The sequence below is a fragment of the Macrotis lagotis genome, chromosome 7 (assembly GCF_037893015.1).
Source record: "Macrotis lagotis isolate mMagLag1 chromosome 7, bilby.v1.9.chrom.fasta, whole genome shotgun sequence".
NCBI lineage: Eukaryota > Metazoa > Chordata > Mammalia > Peramelemorphia > Peramelidae > Macrotis > Macrotis lagotis.
Window position 1 is genome coordinate 123,763,696 of NC_133664.1, and position 27,704 is coordinate 123,791,399.

A 27,704-nucleotide genomic window follows, 5' to 3' on the forward strand; every position below is an offset into this window, starting at 1 on the left:
TCAGAGATGTGAGTCTGAGGTCATGGATGAAATTAGGCCTGAAAAAATTTACTAGGAAGCCATTTATGTAGACCATAAGTGATGATGAGTTCCCCAAGTAAAATAGTAAAAAGGGAGAAGATAGGACATAGAACACTTCATCTCCTCATTTGATGATTTCTCCTTGGCTATTCCACATCCTTCTTCATTTCTGGCTCCTGTTTTCCTTCAAGAATTAGCTAAAATATCACCTTCTACAAGAAACCATCTCCAGTACTGCTTTGTGTAGCTCTTTAATGTACATTGTTCCTTTGCATGTTGCCTCCCAAATTTGAATGAGAGCTCATTGTGAGTAAGAACTATGTATTTATATCTCCTATTACAAAGTCGTTCCTATTATTTAGTATGTAATACATATCTGTTGAATAATGAATTATTTGAACTTGCATCCTTTGAATCTATATCTAGAACTTCTATATGTCTTACATTAATTGGATCACCCTCCAGCGCTCTCACCCTCTTTATTACCCCTAAACTTTGAGGGAGGCAAAGGTAAGATGTAGAAAAAATAAAAGATGGGAAGAAAGAGAAGAAGAATATGAAGCAGACAGAAGAAGATGGATAGTCTGTTTTGGGGGCATTTTGCATTGAGAGATGTGAGTAGCTAAAAATAAAACCACCAAAACATGAGCCAGAATAGAATGCCATTCATTCTCTCCCTTGCCAGTCTTAAGTGTAACCTGTCATTTTTTTCCATTTTCATTTCCTGGAGAGGGAGTAGCAGATGGTGTGAGAAAGGACTGTTGATAAATTATACTCTAAACTCCTGTACTTTATCTGTGACTCTTTTGGTAAACTGTTCTCCCCTCCCCCTTGGTTAGTCTTACTATTAGGATGGATGTCTTAGATGTACAAAAGTGATAGGTAAATGTAGGAAATTTAGGTAAAATCAAAAGATGTCACTAAGCTTTCTTTTAAAACAGCATTAAAAATTACTTGTCAAGTTCTAAGAAAAATTACAATGAGTGGTGTTCTGGAACAATATGAAGATACTGAAAAAGTCCTAGGCTTGCAGTCAAGAGGACCTATGCTCAAGATTTTACTTCAACATTTACTAGCTAATAATAATCTAAAAATAATAGCTACCCCTAATAATATAGCACCTTAAGTTTTGAAAAGTGTTTTAAATATATTACCTGTTTTGACTGTCACAACCACCTTGGGAGTTAGGGAATGATTTTACTTTTAGAGAAGATGAAACAGAGGCAGACAAGTAAATTGACTAAGACTCATAAGTGTCTGAGACAGGATTTGAACCTAAGTCTTACTCATTCCCAGTTCTAGGGCTCTATTTGTTGCATCACCTAGTTACCTATTTGTTTGAGACAAAGTGTAATGTGTCCTAGATCTGGGATCTTAGGTCATTTGATTTCTCAAGGCCTCATTTTTTTCATTTGTAAAACACAAATGATAATTCTCATATTCCTTAGACTGTTGAGAAAAAAAAGAGCTTTAGAAACCTTCAAATGCTCTAAAAATGTTAATTTTTAGTAAGTAAAGCAAGACTTATAGCTCTCAGTTATGTTTCTTGTTTCCCCTAGACTTTTTCTTTAGGTATTAAATGGACCTTCTGCTCCTTCTCCTTCCTTATGCATCCTGACATGATTTATTCGTATTTTAAATGAAATTCCATTTCCCAGAGTAGACATTTAATTCACTCAAATTTAACAAGAAGGTAGGTTTTATTGAAAGGCAGTGTACAAGTGTTAGAAATAGTCAATGAACATTATTTACTTTGTGCTCTAAATATGTACCTACTATGAACCAGGAAATAATCTAAGTGCTGGGGACATTAAAAAAGACAAAAGACTTCTTACCCTGTTTTCAAGGAGTTCCCAGTCTAACAGAGGAGAATAACATCCAAATAACTGTCCTAAAAGAAGACAAATAGAATATACAATAAATTGGAAACAATCCATAGAAGAAGACACTAGAATAATAGGTGATGAATAAAGGCTTCCTGTGGAAAGAGAATTTTAGCAGGAACTTAAAGGGAGCCAGGGAACCCAGGAACCAGAGATAAAGAGGGATAGCATTCCAGGTCTGAGGACAACCAGACAGAGAAAATGCCAGAAGTTGGGAGATGATGTGTCTCATTCAAGGTTGAACATGGATTCAGGAGATCTGTTTCCTTTCAATTTATAAAATTCAAGGAAGATAGAGCTGTCAAGGACCATAGGCATCATGTCTTCTCATTCCATAATTTTAGAGATTTGGAAACAGAGGGCTAGAGACATGCAATGACTTACCCAGATCACAAGGAAATTTTGTTTTGATTCCTGATGAGAAGTGTGTTATCTTACTTGAAATATGTCACAAACATCTTAGTGAAGTTTTATGCTATAAAACTTTAACATAGCTATTAAAATGAAAATTACAATTGGAACATGCCATGTAATACATTTCCACTGGTTTGCATCATTATTCAAATAGCACATATGTGTTTTTAAAAATGTACATTGCATCAAGAAAGAAACTTCTCTAAGATATGTTTTCTTTTTATCATAATTAAAATACATAACCCTTCTTAAGGGAAAATATTCATTAAAACACCCATTGTTTTGCAGGAATAAATAAGAAATGAAAAGTAAAACAGTAATTCATGTTTTCTCCCCATGCAACCCATGATCTACTTTGGGTTCTATATAGGTTTGATATTTTATTTTACTGTAACCATTCAGATAGATATCAGGCTAAATTTGATATTTAATGCTTAAAATGTGTAAGGTATTTATTAGTATTATGTGCTATTTTAGAGTTGTTGTTATTTTGAAAATTATTGTTAGAAATCTTAAAAACTTGCTTCACTGATAAATTTCTGTAATAGAAAAAAAAGGTCTACATTTCATTTAAGATAATTCCAAAAGAGAAGGGCTATTGACCTGACTGTAAATGTTCAAAGAAGCTGTTTGAAAATTTGCTATAAATTCTTGTCATTTCTTAAATAACATTTCTCTGAGTTGGGGAGAGGGGGAAAAAGGAAACTTAGGAAAAGTCATTAAGTGCTCAATGATCCCCAATGTTATCGAAGCATAGGAATGAAAAGTGATTCTAACTGCAAAATGACAAAAGGATAACAATTTATTCCTTCATAAATTTCTACAGGGTAATTTCCATTCACACAGAAGCTCTTGGGTAGAATGGATTCTTCTTGCCTGAAATGCACCCCCTGAGGTTATAAACACATCCTCTACTGCCATGTGTATAGAGCAATTATCTATAGATACAAAGAGGCATAGGATGGAAGTGTTTCCTTTTATAGAAATAGTATTCAAATGAGAATTTTGAAGGCTGAGGTGGAGAAGGCTTCCATCTGAAAAGCAGTGAACCTAGGTCAGTTGGCCTGAGAAATATGTGAGAGCAGTTATGAAGGGGCAGGTCATGGCTTCCTTTGCCCTTGATCAATCAAAAGGGAGTCAAGCTCAGTCTCCCAAATCTGGAGTGGGTGGTGGAGACAGTGAGGTGTCCCAGTAGCTAAGGTGACTGATCCCAGAGAAGCCAGCAGGAACCCCAGAGAAAGTTCTTTTCTCTTTGTAAAGCACAGGGTCACCCTGGAATGACTTAACCTTGAGAAAGGGACTTATCCCTTGGAAAGCATTGTGATTCTGACCCATCTTGTGAACTTGAGCTTTGGAGAGTGAGCCTGCAGAGTGGAGCAATCTAGATCTTTGAGGGACAAGCTGACATTGTCCTACCAAATCTTATCATATTTAGTAGCCTGTAAAACCACTGTACTGATAATTTGACCATCAAGAGACAGGTTTGGATGTATTGTGTTGTTGTCAATTTAGTTGCCAGGAAACCATGTATTGGTGTTTTGTATAGCATTGGAGGGAAATACCAAGGAATCCCAAAGCATCAAGTTCTGCTAAGGGGAAAGAAGTAAAATAGTTCTGGAAAAGGCAAGTGAGAAGGATGTCTTTGTATAACACTCCACTCACAATAATAAATGTAATGGGCAAGTCTTGTCATCATGTACATGATAACATGGTTCTCTTCAATTACGGAGGATCATATCATCCTCAGTGTAGCATGAAGGATAGAGGGTTAAATTTAGAATCTGGAAGACTTTGCTTCAAATTCAGCCTCTTTGTTACTGTAGGTAAATCATTTGCCCTCTCAGTGCCTTGGATGACTAAGACTATTAATTTGAGTCAGAGATATTATTTTGAAGTGGATCAACTCTTTTATTACTTATTTTTATTCAATTTTCTTTACTTTTCCTGAAGATCTCTCCATGCCTCCTCTTCTGTTCCAACCACTCTATTTTACAAATGGGGAAACTGAACCTGAGTTCAGAAATAGCATTATCATAGTCAATTACCTTGTACAAATAAGTTCTTCTTGTCTCCAAGTACAAACTTTTGTGTGAATTTTTATTGCCTGACTCTACAGTTTTTATTGCTTTTGGGGGGAGCTAGTATGGAGGGGGGAACAATGGGGTCAAATAAGTTGCCAACATAGTAAGTATCAAATGTCTGAGGCTGAGCTTGAACTTAGGTCCTCTCAACTTCAGGACCAGTGCTCTATCCATTGATTATATATCTAGCTGCCCTCTGGCTACACATCTTTGTAAGATTGTCCCCCTTTCTTAATGGGGAAATCATCAAACATATCATATTCCTTAACTGTGTTAAGGCCCTATTATGGACCTCCCTCCCCTCCTTTCTTCTCTCTTGTTCTCCTTCCTGTTCCTCTTCCTTTCTCTTTCCCTTTCTTTTTCCTTCCCTTCCCCTCTCTTCCTTATCTCACTTCATATCCAAAAAACCCTAGGACGTAGAGGCTATTGTTATCCCCATTTTACAACTGAGGAAGCTGAGGCAAGCAGAGGTTACCTGACTTGATAGAATTGTACATCTGTATTTCAGTTCAGGTCTTCCTGACTTAAGCTTCAGTGCTCACTATGTTGTACCACCTGAGCTGTTTTCAAGTCCACTTCACCACTTCCCCATTGTCCCTTAGCCTCTTCAAACTCAACATGCCCAAAATATAACTCATTGCCTTTCCCTCCAAACTCATCCTGCTTCTCAATTGTCTGATTTATAGAAGTAAAAGGCTTCTGGTCCTTCCAGTTACTCCAGTTACTCAGATTTACAATTTTATAGTTATTCTTGAACTTTCCTCTTTCACTTCCACTGGCACCAATACCCTAGCAGTTACCAAGTCTTGGAGATTCTATCTCTACAACATCTCTTGTATCATTTGTTCACTTTTTTCCTCTCACATGACCACTATCCTAATTTAGGACATAATCTCCTCTCTCATGAGCTATTGATTATGAACTCCTTGGGAGAAAGGTCTGTCTGTGGGCTCCTCATTAATCATCTTACCCTATCCATTCCATTGTTCACACAATGGTAGTCCTAGAGCACAGGGATGAGATGTCATTTTTCTTCCTGAAAAGCTCATCACTTTTAGGAAGAAATGCAAAATACTTTGGTTTTAAAAAATCTTTCACAATCTGGATTCAAACTACATTTCTAGGTTGTGTCCATTTCCACACTTCACACACACTCTGTGTTCCTGCCGAGCCAAATCACTTGCTCTTACGCAAATATGTTCTATCATCTGTCACTGGATCATTGCACTGTCTGTCTTTCCTGTTCTAATCTTTGATTTTCAGAATCCCTAACTTCAAATAAGTGCCAACTCAAGGTCTACCTCCAACATGAGGGCTTACCTTATTTCCTGAATGCTAATAATACACCCTACTCAAGCCCTACCTCATTGCCTTGTATTTGTGTTTTGCATTTTTTATAGATGTACACAGTGTTTCCTCTTGTTGAAAGAAGAGGCTATTTATTTTTGGCTTTATGTCATATATACCTATCACATAGAATATCTAGCTTATGCAGTTTGATTTAAGTATTTGAATTGTTTATTCACTAGTCTAGCCAAGAGGCAGTGAAAAAGGAAATACATTCAGCCAGACAATCAACGAACTTTTATTAAGCACCTTCTATATTCTAGGCACTATACTAAGAACTGGAAATACAATGAAAAACAAAAGATAACCTCTGATCTCATGGAGATCACAATATAATGGATATGAGAACAAGGAATGGAACTGAAATAGAAGGGAATATGAAAGAAATCTGAAGTGAATTGAGGTTGAAATGGAGAATATTGATTAGAAAAGAAAGAAGAATCAAAGATGATCTAATATTTTGAGCTCAGAACTCTGGGGACAATGTGTAAATTACAAATGAAACAAGTTTTGGAGTAAAGTGATAAGTTGTTATATTTGAATATCATGATTTTTTCCAGTAATCTTTTAGGGATACATTATCTAAGAAAATATAGTGCATTAAATCTACAGGTCAGGAGAGAGACAAGTCAGGTAAAGATTTAAGGGTCATACACTTATATGAATCTATGAAGTAAATGAGACCATGAAGAAAGAAAATGAAGGAAGCAAGTTGTATCTATTTTCCTGCTTTGGGAATACTAGCTTTTTAGGTAGAAAAAAGATAAGCCATCAAAAGACATAAAAGAGGAAGGGTCATAAAAATAGAACAAAGTCATGAATTATCTGTGAAATCACTGGATTGCAGGGTTTCAAAGTGTGTGTGTGTGTGTGTGTATGTGTGTATGTGTGTGTGTATACAATTGAGAGAGGTCAAATACTGCAGAGAAGTATGAGACGTGACAAAAGCCTACTGGGTTTAGCAATTACATAATCATTGGTAGCATGATGGGAAGTAGAGACCAGATTCAAAGAATAGAGTGAGTGGGTGGTAAGGAAGTCATGTTCCTGATTATACCCACTATTCTTTCATGAAATTTAATGGAGTAGAGATTAAGAGGGGAGAGGGGTCAATGGCTTCAGGAAATAGCAGGGTCTTTAATGCTTACAGAATCTTAGATATTGCTGATTGTTAAAAATAACTTTTATTTTTCCATTGCAAGTATAAAGAACACTTTACTTTTATCTAAGGGATGGTGGGTAACCTTGGTATCTATATTCTTCGACTTGCTGTCTTTTGATTGATCATTTTTGCTTGATTCAGGTAAAACCATCTACAGTGATACATACACATTTCTGCAGCATTGAACCTTTATGTCTAATAGATACTAAGATTGTAACCTTTGCTTTACTATCTTGGTTAGCTATTAATTCTGTAATCAGTTTAATTCAATGACTTGATCCTTTTTATTTTCTTTTTTTTCTATTCATGGTCATTTAAATCCCAATATGTGAAGCAATGGTTCCCAAGGTTAATTCTATCTTTTGGTATAAGAATTTTCTCAATTAAAAACTGCTTTTCTCATATATTCTACTCAGGTTAAGCATTTGAAGATCTTAGAGACAATCCATTTTTATTTTTAGTTTTTGTAGACATGTTGTGTTATAATTCCCTAGAAATCTACTTAATCATGGCCAAACAAACAAACAAACAAAAAAACTCCTCCATGATACCATTTTATTCAAAGCTATGTCAGTATTGCCTCAACTGTCCGTGAAAAGGGGTATAGGTTTCTATTTGAATAAAAACTCTCATAAAATGTTTTGAGTCCTTATTAAAAAAAAAACTTTGATTCCTTATTTCTACGGGACTATAATCAATTAGTTGCTTAGGTATGGCATTTTGAAATCTTTCCTAATCCCCCCAAATATCTTCCTTCCTTCCTTCTATCCATTCCTGCTTTTACCACATATTTTAGGTTTCATTTCATCTTGCATAAACTTTTGAAACAATGTTCTTTTACCTGGGATTCCTAATTCTAGCCTCTTTTCATTCCAATTGATGACACCATGATACCAAATTAATCTTTCTAATCATTCTAGTTATCTCATATTTTTGGTTCGGTAGGTTTCAAATATTCTTCATTACTTACAGAAAAAAAATTCAAATTCCTTGACACTTAAAATATTCCACAAAAATGATTCACTTTTCTCCCTGCCCCAGGAATATTAATCTGCCATTTTACTTTGTTTTTGTTAGTTTGTAAGCTAGCCTGTTTGCTCTATTTATTGAAAAATGTTATGTCTTTTTGATTTTAATAATAATATCTCATTTACATGGATTTTGAAGATATACAAAGTACTTTTCTCTCAACTCCATGGGAAATTAAGTGGTATGACATGAGGGAATGTACAATGAACTTGGAGTCTTCTGGGTTTAAGTTTCAATCCTGCCATTTACTAGAGGTTTGTCATTAGATACTTTTTTTTACTTCTGTAGATTTTCTTTTATTAATCTGTAAAGAAGGGAAGAAGTGAATGATTAAACTTGGACACCTGTGCCTTGTTATTTTGGCTATTATTTGGAGGATAAGGAGTTGAAGAAGATACTAGAATTATACCGACAAATTAGGAAGGTATTGACAACTGATAAACTACTGAATTGGTATGATTAAATATGAAAGATGATGTGGCGGCTGAATCAAGACTTAGAAACTGATTGAATAAGGTGGATGAGGAAGAAGAACACATAAGGTATAGATATGGAGTTATGAAGTTGGAAACTAGAAGTGGTGTGGCACACAAAAGGAATGAAGAACTAAGCTTCATGGATGAAGATCAAGAATTCTGTTTTGGATATATTTTTGAAATACTGAAGTACACAGTTAAGTTGTAGAGTAGACTATTGATGATGTGGGAATAAAGTTCAAGGCAGAATTAGATTGGAAAGATGTAATCCAGGCAATGGAGAGAGAACACTGGTTTCGGAATCAGGAAGACTCTTCTTCCTGAGTTCGAATCTAGCCTCAGATACTTATTAACTGTATGACCTTGAGCAAGTCACTTCAACCAGTCTCCACATGTTTAAAATGAGCTAGAAAAAATGGCAAATTGCTCTGATGTCATTGCCAAGAAATCATGGGAGTTGATGAAATCATCAAAGGAAAGATAATTGAATGGGAAGGAAAGAGAGTTTTGGAAAAGCTATTGTAGGAAGAATATTCAATCATGTAAAATGGATGGATCAACAAAGAAGATTAAGGAACACTTCCTCAGTGGTAGGAGAAACAGAAGAAAATAATGATATGGAAACTAAGGAAAGAAAGAATAACTTGGAGTTACAATAATTGTAGTGAGATTTTGAAGAAGGATGCAAAAAATAAACAATTGAGATGATATCAATAACCATTGAGGGAGTGGTGAGTTTAAAAGCAACAAGTTGAGAAGTGAGCGGGTAATGGGAAAGTGGAAGTAGCATATATATTTTCCAAGAAGTTTAGCAACGTAAATGTGATATAATTTATGAGAGTATGGGAAGGTCAAATAAAATAGTTTTTGTTGTCCTTGAATTTAAGAAAGCAAGATCTTGACTGTTTTGTAGGCAGCACAGAAAGGGACCAGTAAACAATAGATGTAGAGAGGGAGAAAGAATGAGAGATTGACTAGTCAGAATCTCTGAGACACAGGAAGGGAAATGAGGGCACAAATAAACCTTAGTCTAGATAAGCACCAATTCTTCCTCAAGAAAAAGATGGGTGAAACTGTAGAGAGCTACGTAGTGAGGATACGGGAGCTCATAGCAGACAGCCTTTATATTCTCATTAAAGCAAGAGATGAGAGAAAGAAGCGTGGAAGTAGCCTTGGGGGATCTATGCTGTTGACCGTGATCTTTTAAAGCTGAGGTCTTTCCAGGTCTCAGTTTGTCTGAGGCAAAGTTCATTCAATAATTAAAGGCTTACTTAAAAATTGAGGCAAAAGATGACCTAGTTTGCCTTGAATCTGGGGTTTGGAAGTTGCTCGAAGTTTCTCCTGGTGGGTGAGGCGGGTCAGAGAGAATGAAGGTTTGGAAGAGCTGGTGAATGGTTCATGACAGTCAATCTGGAAAGAACAAAAGGATTATCATTAAGCAATGTTGTACTAATTAAATTTAGGTAAATGAGGCTTACTTGGTTCTTCAGCTGCATGGGACTAGGTGTGGAAAAAAATTAATAGTCGTTGATCAAGTCTTGACAGCATATGAAAGGCAAGGAAGACAAGGGAACAAAGAATTCAAAGGTGAGGGTTCGGACTTTGTTGACCTTGATGAGTATAGTTTTAAGATTGTAAAGGGGAGGAAAGTAGGGTCAGGAGTGATGGACTTGGAGAATAAGAAGAGAAAAGAGAACACAAATCAAGATAAAATGTGGATTTAGAAGGAATGAGCTCAAAGGAGAAATGGATGAATAAGGAATTATGATGAGAAAGAGGATTTTCAGAATTTAAAATAGACAGGACACGAAAGGGAATACGTATTTAAATATCACCTATTATGTGCCAGACACTATGCTAAAGCAATTTAATAAATTCTTCACATCAGCCCTGTAAGGTAGGTGCTATTAACGATTTCCTATTTATCCTGTTTGCTTGCTTTGTATATATTTGTTTGTATGACATCTTCTCCATTACATTGAAAGTTCCTATAGGGAAAGGTCTGTCTTTTGCCTTTTTTTTTCAATCCCCAATGATTTAGCGGTGTCTGCCAATTAATAAGCCATTAATAAATCTTTATTGATTGAGGCAAAGAGGTTAAGTGACTTTCCTAGGGTCACATAGTAAATGTCTGAGGCTGGATTTGAATTCAAGTTTTTACTCCAGGTCCTACACAGTGTCTGCTATACCACCTGCCTGCCTCAAGATCACAAAGGTGGCACAACTTGGGGTGATGGTGAGAGACAGAGTAACTGAGTTGCTGGCAATGGCCCGAGATAGAGATGTCAAGAACTACATTAAGGAGGTTATTGAAGGAATGTGTTTTGAGGAAAGTTTGCACCTTGTACATGAAAGTCCTCAGGATCAAGATAAGGATTTGGGCTGAAAAGAAACATTGAGAGACAAATTTTATATTCATTGTTAAGGGGAATAATTACCTGGGTGCTTATTGTTACAAAGCTAGGTCTGTCTTTTTAATCCACAATCTTGCCTATTTGAGGGACAGATCTTCAGTTAATGGATGCTTCTTACTGCTGGGCTATCTCTCAGGGTATATTGTGCCTGAAGAAAATTTCAATGCTATACCCTTGCCTGGAACCAAATTGTCTTCAATGCATTAAGTGCAAAATATTTACTGTTAGAATCAGAGCATTTTTAGAGTTGGTTCTCTTTCTCTGAGACCTTGAGGGAAGTCATACAATCAAGAAGATTTCTTTCCTGATCCTTTTGCTCTGGGAACTTTATGCTAGTTTCAATAACCCCCAAGCAGAAGTAAACAGAATCATAAATCTTTCTTTCTCTCCTCACTTCAATTCCCTTGACTTATATCCTTTTACATGCCTTCTCTGGAAAACCAAATGATTCCTGATTAGATTAAAAAAAGTGTTTAAAATTAGAAAATCTACACATAGAAAAGAAAGAAAATGAGTATGGTACTTTTTCAATACATTTAGGTTAACAATAACATTTTCAGAGCTTAAGTGAGAGAAGTAGCACACAGGGTTCACTTTAAACTGAGAAACTCACACACTTTAATCCCGCCGTGCACTTTACTGGCAAGTCCCAATTGTGCACCACATGAGCAGGTGAAAATATTATTGCAAGGGGTGTGATTACACTTATTTTAACCCTAGAATAAATTTTGCTTAAGCAGTACTAAAGAACCAATTACATCAGGTAAAAGTGTTATTTTACTTATATTTCCCGAGAGATTGAGAAAGAATCTATCTTCTCAAAGCTATTGGTCCTGAGAACATACCTGCTCTTGCTTTCCTTTTATAGTTCCCATTTGATTTGCTGCTGATACATTTTTACAAATAATTAAAAAGATAGGGTTACTTCTTTCTCTTCTCTATTACTTAGTTTCAACCATGATGAATATTTTCTTGCATCCTATTTTCATAATCCATAAAGTTTTAGAGCAGAAAATATTTTAAAACCTGGAGATCAAAGCCTTCTGCTACATATGTCTGGCAAGTTGAATGAAAAGGAACTGGATTTGATTCACTGAGAAACTTAATTATGGTGATGTAATGAAGGCATTTGGTTCATATGTTAGCAACCAAGTTTTATTTCAGTAAAATTTACACATTCAGTTACAATGAATTTAGTTCCATTAAAGACTTTTCCCTCAGCATATATATATATATATATATATATATATATATATATATATATATATATATATACAGATATATAATGTTTCTTTCAGATTTTCTTTCTATGACATTCAGTAATTATTACTTTCAACTAAATTTCCTATTCTATGTGTTCAGTTTCCATTCTTCCAGTTTTTATTTTCCTTTGCTGTTTTTAAAACCAGTTTAATAGAATTTGGTTAGCTCTGTTTATGCTGGGCAGTATGGTAGGTACTGGGGACACAAAGGCAAGTTGAAACCATTCCTGTCCTCAAGGGACTGTCAACTGGGGGACATGGTGGGAAGATGATACAAATAAACAAATGCAGATAAACAAATGGATAAGTAATTACAGAGTAATTTCTAGGAGAAAGAATTTATCAATGGGAGTAAAATAAGAATGGGCAGGTAAGGAGGTGGGGAAGAGGAGATGGCACTTTGAGTGGTCTTCCAAAGGATTCTAAGAGGTAGAGGTGAGGAAGGAGTGCATTCCAGACACTGGGAGCTCCTTGCAAAAAAGCAAGTTGGGAAAGGAGACGGAATAGTGCTATATAGGCCATAACAAGTAACAGGGAGAACTCTCATAGAACTATAATTTTTGGTATTTAGAGGATATGATTTCATTGGTAGAGGGAACTCTCATTAAGGGGACTCCATCTACTAGTAGTCAGCATTTGCTGAAATTTGTAGCCTTAGAGCATTGCTTGGAAAACCAGGAATAGAAGTGATTTGTCCAGGGTCTCAAAACCAGAATGTATCAGATCCAGGACCTGAACTCTGATCTTCCTGGGGTGGAGGTCAAATATTTAACAAATTAATAAAACTACTTCTCATTATTTGTGTGTGTATCTTTATTTTATATGTGAACTTATGCATCTCCTCCAGAAATTCTTACCCTTAGGCCTCTAAACTTACAAAATATTTTGATAACTATTTCAGTATATTTGATTTCCTAGCACTTACACCATAGAATGTAAAGAAACCCTCTGAGAGTAGGAGAGTAGGACTCTATCTTTCTCTCCCTGTACACTGGCATTATATTTACTTAATAAACAATTAATTGATTTTACAGTCATGTTTCCCTTATTTCTTCCCCTTGTTCTGCTCAGATTCTTGTTTTGTGCTATTGTTGTGAAAGTAGTTCTTCCTTTATGCAAATTTATATTTCTAAAAAAGTTAAAGTCATAGAATTTTAGATATGGAAGATACCAAAGATGTGTGATAATGGCAAATCAGAAATTCCCTTAGCTTTCTCATCCTAACATCGAGGTAATGCCTCTTGTGCTACCTATCTCATAGGATGGTTGTTTCAGAATTTCTAAAGTTCTCTAAATATGAGAATGGCTTTGATTGCCTAGTGATAACCTCTATTTTACATATGAGGAAATTGAGAACTAAGGAAGAGAAGCTGCTTGCTCAAAGTCACATTGCATCTTCTTATTCTCTGCCTAGTGATTTTTTATACTTTATATCACTCTATAGCCACTCTCTATGTGAGTATGTGTGCGTGCATGTGCACGCTAATCAAATGCTATTTTCTCATTAACTTACATTACCTTTTCTAGATACTTTATCTTAATTTCTGATTGATTTTCCAATTAAGTTTCCCCTTCCTCAAAGCATTGCTATCTGCTCTCCATACTTGTGAAGAAAACACTTTGTGAACTTAACAACATTAAATAAAATGAGGGGCAGCACTGGTGTATCTGACAGCCAGAAACACCTGGATTTGAGGCCTGCCTGTGACACATGCTATCTATGTGATGACAGTGCATCACTTATTCTACTAGTAGTGTTCTAGCCATGACTGTAAATTGCCAATCAATTGCAGATGTTCATTAGTAGAGGCATGTTTTTAACAACAGACCAATGAAATCCCTAGTCTGAACAAAATTAATAAATGTAATTTTTCCAGTGCTAATGCTTTTTTTGTACCATGTCAACTCAGTATATTGGAAAAAAACCGATGATACAATGGATACAACACTGGCTTTTACCGTGTGTCCTAAGGAAATGAATTTAAATTCAACCTCAGACACTAACATTTAACATCATTGTCTCCAAGAAAAAGAAAAGGAGAAAGAAAGGAAGAAGAGATAGAACAAAAAAGAAAGGAAGGATAGAAGGAAGGGAGAGAGAAAGAGACAGAGAAAGGGAGAGAGAGAGAAAGAGAGATGTCAGAGAGAGAAGTAGAGAGAAAGGGAGAGAGAGAGGAGAGGAGGAGGAATAAAGAATGAAAGAAAAGTTCTAGGGTCAGGAATCTTTTGTCTAGCTTCTGATGCTGCCTTGTTTTGTGATTGATGCAAATCATTTAATCTCAAAGTGCCTCAATTTCTTCATCTGTAAAATGTGAGTTGGCCTAGATAGTTTTTGAGGTCCCTTATAGCTTTACCTTTTACAAGGGCTGATAAGTAATCCTTACAAAGTTGTCACTCTATTGTGTCATTCTCTTACTTTCCCTGAAATATAGGATGGTAGATTTAAATTTCTTATGCTTCATTGTAGAGTGAGTTTTGCAAATGTGACTTCTCAGCTCTTGGATTTTTCAGAGGTGTATTGATTTGAAGGATGGTAAGCAGTCCAAATGGTGTATTCCTGAATTGACCATGTAGCTCAAACCTGGTATTTATCAATCTAAGCCATTTAAGTATGTTTATGGCACCTGTCCCACTATTGCTATTAGCAGCAGATCAGAGGATGGTAGTTGCATTATTTTGTTCTTCCTTATGACTTGCCAGTGAGAGGAATGAAGAAATTGGAGGCACAGATGGGTTTTATTTCATGTGGCACACTGAATCATAAGTTTTGTTTTAAAAAATGAAGCCATTGCTGCCCATTTCTATGGCTGCAACAAAATCATTTGGGGTGTGTGTGTGTGTGATGGTAAAAACACAGCTTTGTAGGTAGTCTTGGCTAGATACTGAAACCTTTGATTCTGTAGTGAGGCTTCCCTATGTTCTAAGTAAACCATGAAACTTAGGGAAACTTTAGATGATTAAATTAATCATTTGCAACTTGATAATAAGTATTTTCTCTACATAGATCTCAATTCTGTTTATGAACTTCTACTCCCTTGAGGTGTACTTAGCCTTGTATTTATTTTGTTCTGCCTTTCATTCATTTCCAGGCACCAACTAATCTTGTAGTAAGTTCAGGAATTTGTACATATGGCTGAAAAAGTAATAGTTTATTGTTCAAATTGTAAGTGGCAGCATAGTCTGGTGGATAAAGTACCAGGCAAATATTCAGCAATTCTTGGGACAATATGAAAATTATTTAGTTTACAACAACCCCAAGTAACTCTCAAAAACTCTAAGTAACAAAGGAGTTTCGCCACTGGGTGGAGAAAATTTCCACCCAGAGGGTATCCTACAGGAATCAAATTATAGATTTGCCACAAATATGATAACAGCAACAGCAATGACTTTTAGATTGGTGCTGGTGGGAAAAAGCAATAATGTTGAAATAGATTGTTTTATTCAAAGTTGGCAAATAAATGGTTAGGGCATTTTAAAAGATTACTCCATCCTTATCTGTATCATTTCTCCCATCCCACCTATTTCTCCCTCTTAATTCCTCTTTTGACATATATTCATACATACATACACAAATTTTCAGAATTAATGTTAATTCAGACAAATGGCTTATAAAGTTAGTCAATCAGCATATTTGATGTAATATAAATAAAACTTCTGAACTGTGATTTTTTACAGAATTTTTATTGAATTTCTGAATACTTTAGTCCACAGTTACCTTTCTTCTAAGTACTTATTTCTTCTGCTCTCTTGGAATCTAGTGATTTTTTCATTTGCATCAGGAAAAATCTAATAAAGCATCAGGGACCATCTTCTCCATTATTTAGAATCTCTTAATTCCTTTCATGTCTCAGTTCACAAGCTAACTTCCTTTAAGCTTCCTGATTCCCTTAATCATTTCTGTTACCAGAAATATGTATTTTTCATATATGTCCTATCTTTATCTATGAACTTGCTGTATCTCCCTGATATCCTCTCACCTAGTAGAATGTAAAAATCCATGAGGGCAATGACATTACTTTTATAGTTGTGCCCCCTGGGCCCAGCACAAAGCTAATTATAAGATTGGTATCTAATAAATGTTGAATGGTTATTGAATTCTCATTTGATATTTTAGTACACTTCTACAATATTTAGTCATTTAATTTACATTATTCTCTTGAAGTGTTTCTTTCCCTAATTAGTCTACTATCTGACTCTGAGTTAGACTTTTTCGTATCTCCCTGAGTGCCTAGCTCAGTTCTTTCCACAAGTTTGTTGTTTAGTTGTTTCAGTTGTGTCTAACTCATTGTGATCCAATTTGGGGTATTCTGGGCAAAGATACTGGAATAGCTTGCTCTTTCCTTCTGCAGCTATTTTACAGATGAGGAAGCTAAAGGAAACAGTGCTAAGTGACTTGGCCAAGGTTACAAAGCTAGAGTCTGAGGCTAGATTTGAACTCAGGAAGATGAGTTTTCTTGACTCCAGGTCTGTCACTCAATCCACTGTGTCAATTAGCTGTCCTTTCCATATAATAGGGGTTTAATAAATATTTGTTCAGTGAATGCATGAGTCCTGTGAATGAAGTGATGGACTGCTTGGGGCATGGATAAATACACACTATGAATCAGTGTCAAGGCCTGGAATGAATCCTAAAGTCCTCCCTCATTTCTTCTGAAAAGTTAAATACAGTCTGTATCTTAATAAAATACCCTTAATTATATAACTTCTCCTTCCAGAAAAATAAATTCAGACCAGGCTGACATAGACAAGGTGAAGCAGAGGGATGAGCAATTTTGTGATGTATTCAAGCAGGATAAATACCCAACCCTGATAATTCAAGGCTAGACATTTCTGTCTACTTTGCCTGCCTACCTTGTTTAAAGTTGTCACTTGAACATTTTTTCAAGCCTTCAGATAAACTTCAAGGAAGCCCTGACTATGCAGTGATTAGTGGTTTCAAAATGCTATTCAGGTTAGAACAGATCTTCAAAAGGATGTTTAAGTAATTAAGGCAATTTAATTAAGTCTGTGGTAATAATTTGGAAAGGCCAGTATATTGTTCCCCGGAGATGGTTACAGTTATAGCATCAGGTTTCATAGATACATGATGCATTTTCCTTGGTACTTACTCTTGGAGCTGCCAAAGCAACAATGAAAGTAGTCTGCAACCTACAAGTGCATTGTGATCTAAGTTTTGGACTTTTTTTTTAGAAATCAGCATATTTTCTTGTAGAAACATTACTATAGATGATAGTTGATTTTCAACTGATCTCTTGTCTCCTCAATCTGATTAACTCTTTCAATCAATAGAAGCACAAATGGCCCTCATTTACAACTGAAGAAAGGAGATTAAATAACTTAACTAAGATTATAGTGGAAGTTAAGTAATATAACCTCTGACTCTATAAGGTTTGTATTCCACCACATTAGTTAATGACTACTATAGTCAATATATTAATTGCATTAATGTCTTAATAGTTTCCCATTGTCTCTGTTTCCCCCAATGAACTGGAATATTTCCCCATGATGTGAGAGAGTAAATTATATGTAGTGGCTAAAGGAATGAGTTTGTACTCAAAGGACCTAGGTTTGTAGGTATTTCCTCTCTCAGGAAAATCACTTAATCTTTCTCAGTCTCAATTATAAAATGAGTCAAAAAAGACTTGAACTATATGACCTCTAAGGTTTCTTCCTGCTTTCAATAATTCCCTACTTTATGGGGAAGATTATGGAAAGTTGGAAAGAAGAAAGATATCTTTACCTTTTCCCTTCATTCTTCTCTAGTGAGAAGGGTCTTTATTTGCTTCTATTCAATTGTTTTTAGTTATATCTAGTCCTTCATAACCTATTTTTTGGCAGATACTGGAATGATTTGCCATTTTATTTTTCAGCTCATTTTACAGATGATGAAATTGAGGCATATGAGGATAAATTACTTGCCCAGAGTCATGCTGTTAGTAAATTGTTGAGGTCAGATTTGACTCTACAGTGCACCTAACTGCCTCTTTCTTTGCCAGTGAGATGAATAAAACTCTATAAAGAATCTCTAGCCACAATGGCTTCATATTTAAAGAACATTCTCAAATCCAAAATTCTCTATTACTCACTTTTGCTATAGTAGACCTCTTGAAACTAGTTCACTCTGACCACTATTGACCATAGAATGGTTGGGATTTAACATATTGTTTGTCCATTAAAGGGTGGAAGTTAATTTCAAAATTAAAGGAAGGATTTTGCTTCAGGATCATCTTATTATTCAGTATTGCTCATGATATAATGAAGCTCAGTTGAGTTGTCAAACTACTATTTTTCCTTCCATTACTAATCTCTACTCATATTTCTTTCATACAACCCTTTACCACCTGTGTCAATAAAAAATAGCTCATTATTTTAGGGAAAAAAGATTACGGAATTTGTACAGCTACATAATTGGAATCATTTTCATCTGAAGCAAAAATTAGGTGTTATTTAAACAAGACTGTTTCTCACAGGTGAGAAGTAAAGATTTTGAAGAAGTAAAATTCCTTTGGCAGAATCATCCCTTTATAAACAACTGTCCTCAATGGTTCTCTTAAAATCACAGATTTAATTAAAAATCATCAACACATCATCATTGTCCTCTCTTTTTTCTCTTTCCCTTTGCAGGTGGTGTTTGTATTGCTCAGTCACAGAAAATCCCCCGTGAACCGAGGCCTGGAGAATTTGACAAAATCATCAAACGTCTTTTGGAAACCCCTAATGCTCGGGCAGTGATCATGTTTGCAAATGAGGATGACATCAGGTACTTGTCTCTTTTCTTCTCTGAGGAGAAAATCTGGGGATCACCATTCTTTATTCTAATTTTTTAATGCATGAAGTAAAATAATGGAAATTTAAACTATGTAAAAAAAACTTTACAGTTCTAGATAAGACTGGATACTGCTCTACTGAGTCCCCACAACCCATCTCCCAAGGTTCAAGTTTCTTTCAGCTAAAATTCGGAAATTAAAGGAAAAAACATGAATGATAGACTGAAGGATGAAATGAGCTTTAGGATAAAGCTATTTAACATGTACTAGAATTGAAGATGACTCTATTTCCTTAAGGAGATATGATTTAGACAGTTGAAATGATTAATTAGACCATTTTGGTAATAATGGCCTTACTAAGTATGTATAACTTGATTCATCTAATGTTTGAGGGTTTGTGTTTGTTGAATTTCTTGGTAAATACTGTAGGTTTCATGTACTTTCATTCCTACAGGCGAATTTTGGAAGCTGCCAAAAAAGTAAATCAAAGTGGGCATTTTCTCTGGATTGGCTCAGATAGCTGGGGCTCAAAAATATCACCTGTCTATCAACAAGAAGAAATTGCTGAGGGAGCTGTAACTATTCTACCCAAAAGAGCTTCAATTGATGGTAAGAAGGACACATTACAAAGACTGAGATTAACAAATTGATGTGTTTCAGTTATAGGAACTGAAGCTCAGTGGGATAAAGAATGATATTAAAATTGGAATGTGAACATTTATAAGTTCTTGGGTTTTGTGAATATGCATAGTACATAACCAGTTCCTGTTTCATTGATTCAGCTCACCAATTATTAACAAGGTGAGACAAATATATGAATATGAACAAGGATGTCATACAACATTTTAAGTCTCAGAGATATTTTCATCATTTCTGATTGGCGATAATAAATCTTCTGGAGAGGCAGAATAGAATGGCAGAAAGAAGAATGTTCTGGAAATCTAAAATGGGAGATTTTTATCATTTTCATTCAACTGGGAGCTGGAGATATAGAAGATTAACACTCTTAACATTCCCCACTCTTCACTTCCTCAGAAGCAGGAAAGAGAGGAAGGATGTTGTCCTTCAATTTTTGTATAGTAATTATTTTGTTTCCTTCTTTTCCTGGGCATGTAAAATTTGAGGTCTTTCTCTTGTTCCCTCCCCCCCTTTAATTTTCCCCTAACTCTCCTTTCTCCCTATTTTCTTCAATATTTTCATTCCCAAGGTTGCTAGGAGAAGACAGATAGAAAGGAGAATCTTGGAAAAACTTGGCTATAGCTGGGGAAGGTGAACCATTTGATTTCATTTTGGAAATAGCATAATGTTATGATGTGAACATTGGGTTGGGAATCAGATGACAGTTGAAGAATTTTATATCTTGTCAAACTGAATTACTTTTACTGACTTATGCTTCTATTTAATTTCTCTTACTTTCTGATATCTAGCATAGGGTGCTAGTCTCAGCTCTGTATTTTTTTGCATTAGTTTGACCAGGTCACTTCACTTCCATTAGAACATGAAGATTTTACTTCAATAGTCTCTAAGGGGCCCTCTAACTCTGAATGCCTTTGATTCACATCCACCTTTTAAAATGTAAAATTGTTCACTGAATATAATAGGTGACACTTAGTTCTGAAATAGTAATTCATTCTGAATGGTCGCTTGTAATAAAGACCTGATCATTATATGTGATTCTTTTGGGCTAGGGGATAAACCAAGTCATAATGTTTTCTTTGGTTCTTTGTAGATTTCCTATAGACTAAATGAATGCTTAAGCCAGAATGAACTTTCATGGTCATCTAGTACTCATTTAATACCTTGGGAAACTGAGATCTGGAGAGGTCAAAGGTGGGATTCTGGCCAGTCAAGCTCAGAATGAAAGCTCTGTGTATATACTTTCAGAGTAGAAAGGAGAAGGGGGTGGGGCAGGAAGAAAAACTGAAGAATGGAAAGAATGGCATCAAAGTGAGAATGAAGAAATATCTAAACAAAAGAGAAGTATAGATTAAAGATGAAGTTGTTTTTATATAAATGTTACCTAGGTCTAGTACTGGTATGATGCTTGAAGGTCAGCTCTCCCCTCTAATTTCATCCTTGTTTTAGAGTTGGTGATTTCAGGGAGGAGTGATATTATTATTGATATCAGTGTTTTATATTTTACCTTTCATGTACTTTATCTCATTGGGATGGGATGGAGATAGAACTATAATTTCATTGGTATAAGGAACTGTCATTGGAGATACTCTTTCAAATATAAATCCATATCTTCTCTTCAATTTATAGTCACAAAGACTTGCCTGGGAAATTGAGAGTTCACGTGGTTTGCCTGAGATCACATATCCAGGACTTAAACCTAAGTTCTGACCCTGAGGTCAGATATCTTTCAACTGGGCTCTACTCTCTGTTGTATGTTCTTAACAAATAGTAGTGATAACTCACATGACTCAGTGATTCACAAGTATATACAATTCCATTTTGATTGTGAATTTAATTTGACTTTATTCTAAAAAGATTTCCAATCAAGTAAATTTTAAATCTTATCTTTCTCATTCATTATAGGGTTTGATCGATATTTTAGAAGCCGGACTCTTGCCAATAACAGAAGGAATGTATGGTTTGCTGAATTTTGGGAAGAGAATTTTGGATGCAAATTAGGATCACATGGAAAAAGGAACAGTCATATAAAGAAATGCACAGGTTAGATACTTGAGTATTTTATTTGAAGCCATTGTTCATGATTACATGTGAAATGCAGTTTCATGTGAAAGAGAATAGTGCCTTATTCATGTGTAAGTTGGAGCTAGCTCAAGTAGGCTTTTGAGAGCTGATTGTTCAACTTTCTGAATGAGTATTTACACCTGGAAAATTGGAAATGGATACACTGAGATGATAATTTTTCAGATTTAAGAAAATGATAGAGGAAAATCTAAATAATGCAGATTAAGTTTAAAAGAATGTTGTAGATACTTTTTTCTCCTTTAGTGAACCAGATGTTAATTTATTACTAGCTATCTCTTTCATTCTTCTATATCCCATAGAGAAACTAGCAGAATTAAACTCATATTAGGCAATCAACCAATGCTGGTTAAATGTGTTTATGGACACAGCACTATCCTAAACATTATAGATGATAAAAGAACTCTTTTAAGATATGAATCCTGCCTTCGAGTTTATAATTCAGTCAAGAAGATGAGGTAAGCATGCTTAAATAAATGAACAACGTTATGTAACAATAGTGCTGAAAAATATACAAGTGCTAATTTATATAGTATAGGCAAAGACTTATTTGGAGAAGAGACATACTGAAGTAGGTTTGAGTAGGGTAGGTTTTTGGTGAGTTGGAGGGGAAAGAATATTCTGTACATGTAACAGACAAAAGATCAAAATGAGAAGGTGTAAGTTCATAACAGTGAGCTTAATCAAATTAGAGTAGAGACTTTCTGTTGGGGAATAATCAGCTGAAATAGTTAAAAGAAACCTTCCTGTATTTTATCTCTTGTTAAGTTTTTATAATGGCCCCTAAAGACCATCAGACCAATAATGATGCCTAGACAGCTCCAGATTAGTTTTTTCAGATTCTATGTTTATGTATCCCAGATGATAAGCCTGAGGAAGAGTGAGGAAAGAGATAGTTGAATACAATCAAGTGCCTGATTATTTTACAAATAACTGGCTATAAAGTGGTTATATGAACTCAACCAGCTAACATAGAAATATCAACTTTCTAACTGATTAAAATCATTTTACTTCCTCTCTATATATATATACCTTTCTCCCCCCCAAATTTTATGGGTATACACATCCTTAACAATAATGGCTGTGGTTATAACTAATTAACTATGTTAGCTGTGAAAGTAGAATCAGATTATGTAATTTTCAAGCGCTCTTAATTCTGGCCATGTTTTTGTTGTTGTTGAAATTGTAGTAACCTACCAAATTAGTTTTTTCAATAATAGAATAAAAAAAAACACTGTTGACTTGAAATATAGATCAGATACATTCCTAAGGTAACAGCATTAGGAGACAGGTTTTCATGTAAATTTCATTATGGCTGCTATAGAAATAATTTTGAGAATAATATTTCATCAGAAGCAAAACAATGAAAGACATATCTGGATCTTATTATTATTTCTATTATTATGATTGTCAATGATGGCCTTTTTAATTTTTTAATTATTATTTCTGAAAAAAATTTCCCAACATATGCTACACAGTGTTTGTGTCCTGAACTGCCATTACATCTAGCTTGTGTTTCCATTTTTAGTGAGGAAATAAGGTCACCTAACATACTATTGATCAAAATACTTGGGAGAATGAAGATTACAGGGCAGTTAAAAATGTCCCTGTTCCATAATTCAACATTGATTTTTGCCTCATCTCTGCTTGACTAGAAATGTGTCTATGAATAGAGGTCTAATTCAAATTTGACTTCAAATTTTGTGATAGTTTTGAAAGCCTTAAGGGGGATCTTTGAGGCTGGAGAATTTTTAACGTATCTCAGCCATACCCGCATTAGCAAAACAAGCAAGTTTCATGTTATCATTTTTGTAACACTTCCCATTTGGCAAAGCTGGTCTCCCAACACTTGTACTGCCTTTGGGGCCATGTCTGGATGACAAATTAACATGGATAAGAGCTTAGTTCTCATAAACTTGGGGACATCTTTCTTATCAGCTTTCTAAAGGTAGAAATCTATGAATTTTTGTGCAACATACCTTCAAGAGAAGAGACAACGTTCTCTTTCTGAAAATTAAATGGTTTAATTCTTTTTTCTTTTTTTAGTAATTCAAGACTTGTTATGTGCCTCATGATTATTGTTACCTTTGGGATGTTGGCCATATTCCAAGTGAAGCAACATTTCTCATCAATTGTTCAAGATATAATGAGTTTGGAAAGATAATTATTCAATCCTTCATCTTTTTAAAGCTGGAAGAAACATTCTTTACTTGTTTTTGAGGTAGTAGATGAGATTTTGTAACTCTTTATCCAATCATTCCCTTTATCATTACTCTGCTTTCCCCCTCACTTTTTATGTCAGCTCTAGAAACATATCCTCCCCCTTAAGCGTCCTTCTCTATACACAAAGCCTATATCCCTACCATCTTCACATTGTATACAAATCATCACCTCCATCTGTTCTTTTTGTCTTTTGTCTCCTTGGACTTATCTTTTATTTTCAGTATTGATCATCTTGTGACTTGATTCCAGTTTCAAACGGATTCTCATACATAAGCATTTTTTTAAAGATAGAAAGACTTAGAATTTTAAAAATTTCCCTAGCTGGTATCTTTTCCTTGCTAAGCAAAGGCAATTTGGAACTCAATTCAGCCTTCATGGCAGTTCTCTGTTGGCTGTACTGCTGCATTGGCAGTACCTTCCCAAGGGTAGCCCTGTTTGAGCATATGTTTTTGAGCCTATCAGGGTTGGCTCCTTCAACTTTTCACATTGTCTCTGACTTCTTTTCTTTAAATGTGAACTCTGAGTCACCCAACAATTTCCTTATTTTCTCTTCTTTTCTCTTTAGTCTTATCCTTTCCTCAATTAAAAAAACATATCATCTTCTTCCATTTTTATGTGCCTTGTTTGTCTTTTCAATTTAGATTGTGAGCCCAGTGGGCAAGGACCTTATTGCTTAGGGAGTGCATAGTTGACACTCAAGTGCTAAATGGTTGTGAACATATGCTAGTTAAAATGGCCTATTGATTCTTATTTATGATGATAGGAATAGCAACTATGGGAAAATATGAAAGCATGTTCTGTTTCTGCCAACTAACTGCATTCTGTTCACTGAACCAAATCAGAGGTTTAGTGAGGCTTGGGGTTGCTAGTGCTTCCTAGTGGTTCCACCCTAAGTGTAACTACTGCCAAAACAGCTCTTTATGAAATTGGAGGGTTCTATAGAAGGAGGAAATCCTTTGTTTCCCATGTAGGAAGCATGGAGAAGTTTCTGATTCAGGTGAACTAAAAAGTAACCCCACCTCTACCATTTATAAAATCTTACTTTAAGAGGGAAAAGAATATTACTACCTGAAATTAGATCCTATGCCTCCCTTTCTATATTTCCAAGATGGGAATGTATTCACAGCTACTACTTCATAATGTCTGTGTGTGAATGTAATGTATATATACATAGATATATGTATATATACATATACATATATGTATACATATATAGGAAATATTTATAAGTATATATTTTCAGATAGTGATTCATTTAAAATAAATGTCACTCAGTCCTTAAGCATTCAGTCCATCAGTCAACAAATATATATTTAGCACCCACCACGTTTTTGACACTTTACTAAGCACTTAAGAATCCAAGAAAAGAAAGAACATGGTCCCTTCTCTGAAGAACCTGATATTCTAAGGAGGTGAAAACCTGTAAACAACTATTTACTATGGAAACAACTATGTACATAGTAAACCAGGCAAAACATGTAAACAGCCATGAAAACAACTCTATGCATATTCTTTCCATACCATGTGAATGGAAAATAATTTCAGAGGGAAAGCACTGGTTGGGAGGGAGGTTAGTGGGGAAGTGAATGGAAGACCTCTTGCAGAAGGTAGAATTTAAACTAAAGGAAACCATAAGGTAGTGTTGAGGATGGAGATCAATACATATATGGACAGTCAATGAAAAGGCACAAAATCTGGAGATGATAATTCCTATGTAGTTCCATTTGAAGTAAATTAATTGGAATAAAGTAGAAGGTTGCAAAGAAATAAAGGCTCAGATTGTAAAGCTTTTAAATGCTAACCAGAGTATTTTCAGTTTGATCTTGTAGGTAATAAAGATTCACTATCACTTATTAAAGGGAGGGGGAATGATGAGGGGAGGGCATGGAACATTGTCAGACATAAACCTTAAGATGATCACTTTGTCAGCTGAATAGAAGATGGATTGGAGTTGCGAGAGAGCTGAAGCAAAGAGATTGACCAAGAAGCTATTTCAATAATCTGCGAATGAAATAATGTTTCATACTAGGGTGTTGACTATACGAGTTGAGAGAAAGGGATAGATGTGAGAAATGTTCTACAGGTCTAAATGTGAAGACCTGACAATAAAATGGAAAAGTTAAAAGAGTAAATCTTAAGGAAGTTCCTGTCCATTTGAAATAGCAAGGAAATTAGGAGGAAAAAATTAAGACTGCTTTGACTTTTGGGTAATTCATAGGAATACCAATAGATAGAGATCTCAATACATTCTACTATTCTCTTCCCTTCCAATTTTAAGAGTTGAAGAGGAGGAGGTATAAGACTCTAAATTACAGAACAGTTTCTGATTTGCACAGGTGGCTTGAGTTTCCACATATAAATGAAATCACAGGACCATACTGGGGAAAAAAAAGCCTGGGCAAGTCACTCAAACCTTTTTGTATCTCAGTTTCTTATCAGTTAAAAAAAGAATAGTGCTATGTTTGCTATATGCCAGTTGTAAAAAAAATGGGAGAAACAAAACATTTTAAATGAACCTACTATGGACCAGTTAAGCTCTTTACCAATATTATCTCACTTGGTAATGAAAAGGCCTTAATAATTTGTGTCTTAACATCTATGAAAATGGTAAGTCATCATTATTAGACTGACTGGAGGAAAATAATCTAATTGAAAGGGTAAAAATTCCTTTAATGTTTTCAGTTCATAATTATTTAGACCCTGCTGTTACTAGTGGGCTAGAGGAAGCCCTTTTGAATTTGTGATTCTGAGACACTGTAGAACTGGGGGTATGTTGATACCTGCCAAGTGGTGAGCTCCATCATAACTTACCCTCTCCTGCTATATTGTAAGACTTCTCCTTGTCAACAAACCTGTGTTTAGCTCCCTACCCTTCCTCATGATCTCCTTACTAAGACAAAGCCCATACACTATTCCCCATCCCCATTCCCATCCCCAAAGTCCTGTAAGCTCTTGATAATTGGGGTAGGCAAGATAATGAATCCAGCATTTGGCCGTGTTAATTACATTCTGGGAGTAGCACTGCAAACTATTCCCTCCTTTAGTACCCAATGAAAAATAATATAACTGCAGATTTCAAACATGATACCATGGGGTGATGGCATTCTGTAATCAGTAAATCAAATCTTTTAGTTTGACAGCAAATTAAAATTTGCCTGATGCACCATGGGTCTATATGTTGCTAGAATCATTCTTCTCTCATTTATTTTTAGCAATAGAGTCAGTCATCATGGGCTCTTAAGACAGATAAACTAACAGAATACTTAAGTTGTAAGCTACTTCTCCAATAGCTAAAGCTCATGCATATTGAATACTTTTAATTATCTTTTGTATTTAGTTTATTTATTATTATTATATCATTAATATTATTTTAGGATAATTTGAAAGTCTATTAGAATGTCTTGGACCATGTACTTTGAGTCATAAGGATGAAACTAGAGGAGATGAGAATTATTCAGTAAATAATAGTTGATTCTGATTAATGTTCTTTACCGGACCAGCAAAAGTAAAACATTCACTTAAATTTGATTCAACAAATATTAAGAATCTTCTCTGTACAAAATCTATTCTAGACTCTGAGCATATAAGGTAAAAAAGAACTCATACTCCTTGAACATAAGGAACTTGCACTCTAGTGTGAGGATAAGATATAGGAATAAAGATTACAATTTTTGTTATTGTCCTGTCATGCTCATCTTTTTGTGATTTCACATAGCAAAGATACTGAAGTGGTTTGCCATTTCTTTCTCTATCGGATTAAGGCAAACAGAGATTAAGTGACTTGCCCAGGGTCACAAGCTAGTGAGTGATGGAGGTAAAATTTAAATTTGGTGATCTACCTGACTTCACTGAGTTACATAGGTGCCTGATAATATGTGGTATAAATTAAAAAAAAAGATCAGGTGCC

General features: G+C 35.1%; 1 protein-coding gene across 1 annotated transcript in view; it reads left to right on the forward strand.

The window, feature by feature from the left end:
- GRM8 (glutamate metabotropic receptor 8) overlaps positions 1 to 27,704 on the forward strand; it is a 959,071-nt gene that overhangs the window by 415,537 nt on the left and 515,830 nt on the right. The window contains exons 4-6 of the mRNA XM_074193782.1: positions 18,714 to 18,849; positions 19,311 to 19,465; positions 21,398 to 21,535. Coding sequence (XP_074049883.1) covers positions 18,714 to 18,849; positions 19,311 to 19,465; positions 21,398 to 21,535 — 429 coding nt within the window. The remainder of the gene's footprint in view (positions 1 to 18,713; positions 18,850 to 19,310; positions 19,466 to 21,397; positions 21,536 to 27,704) is intronic.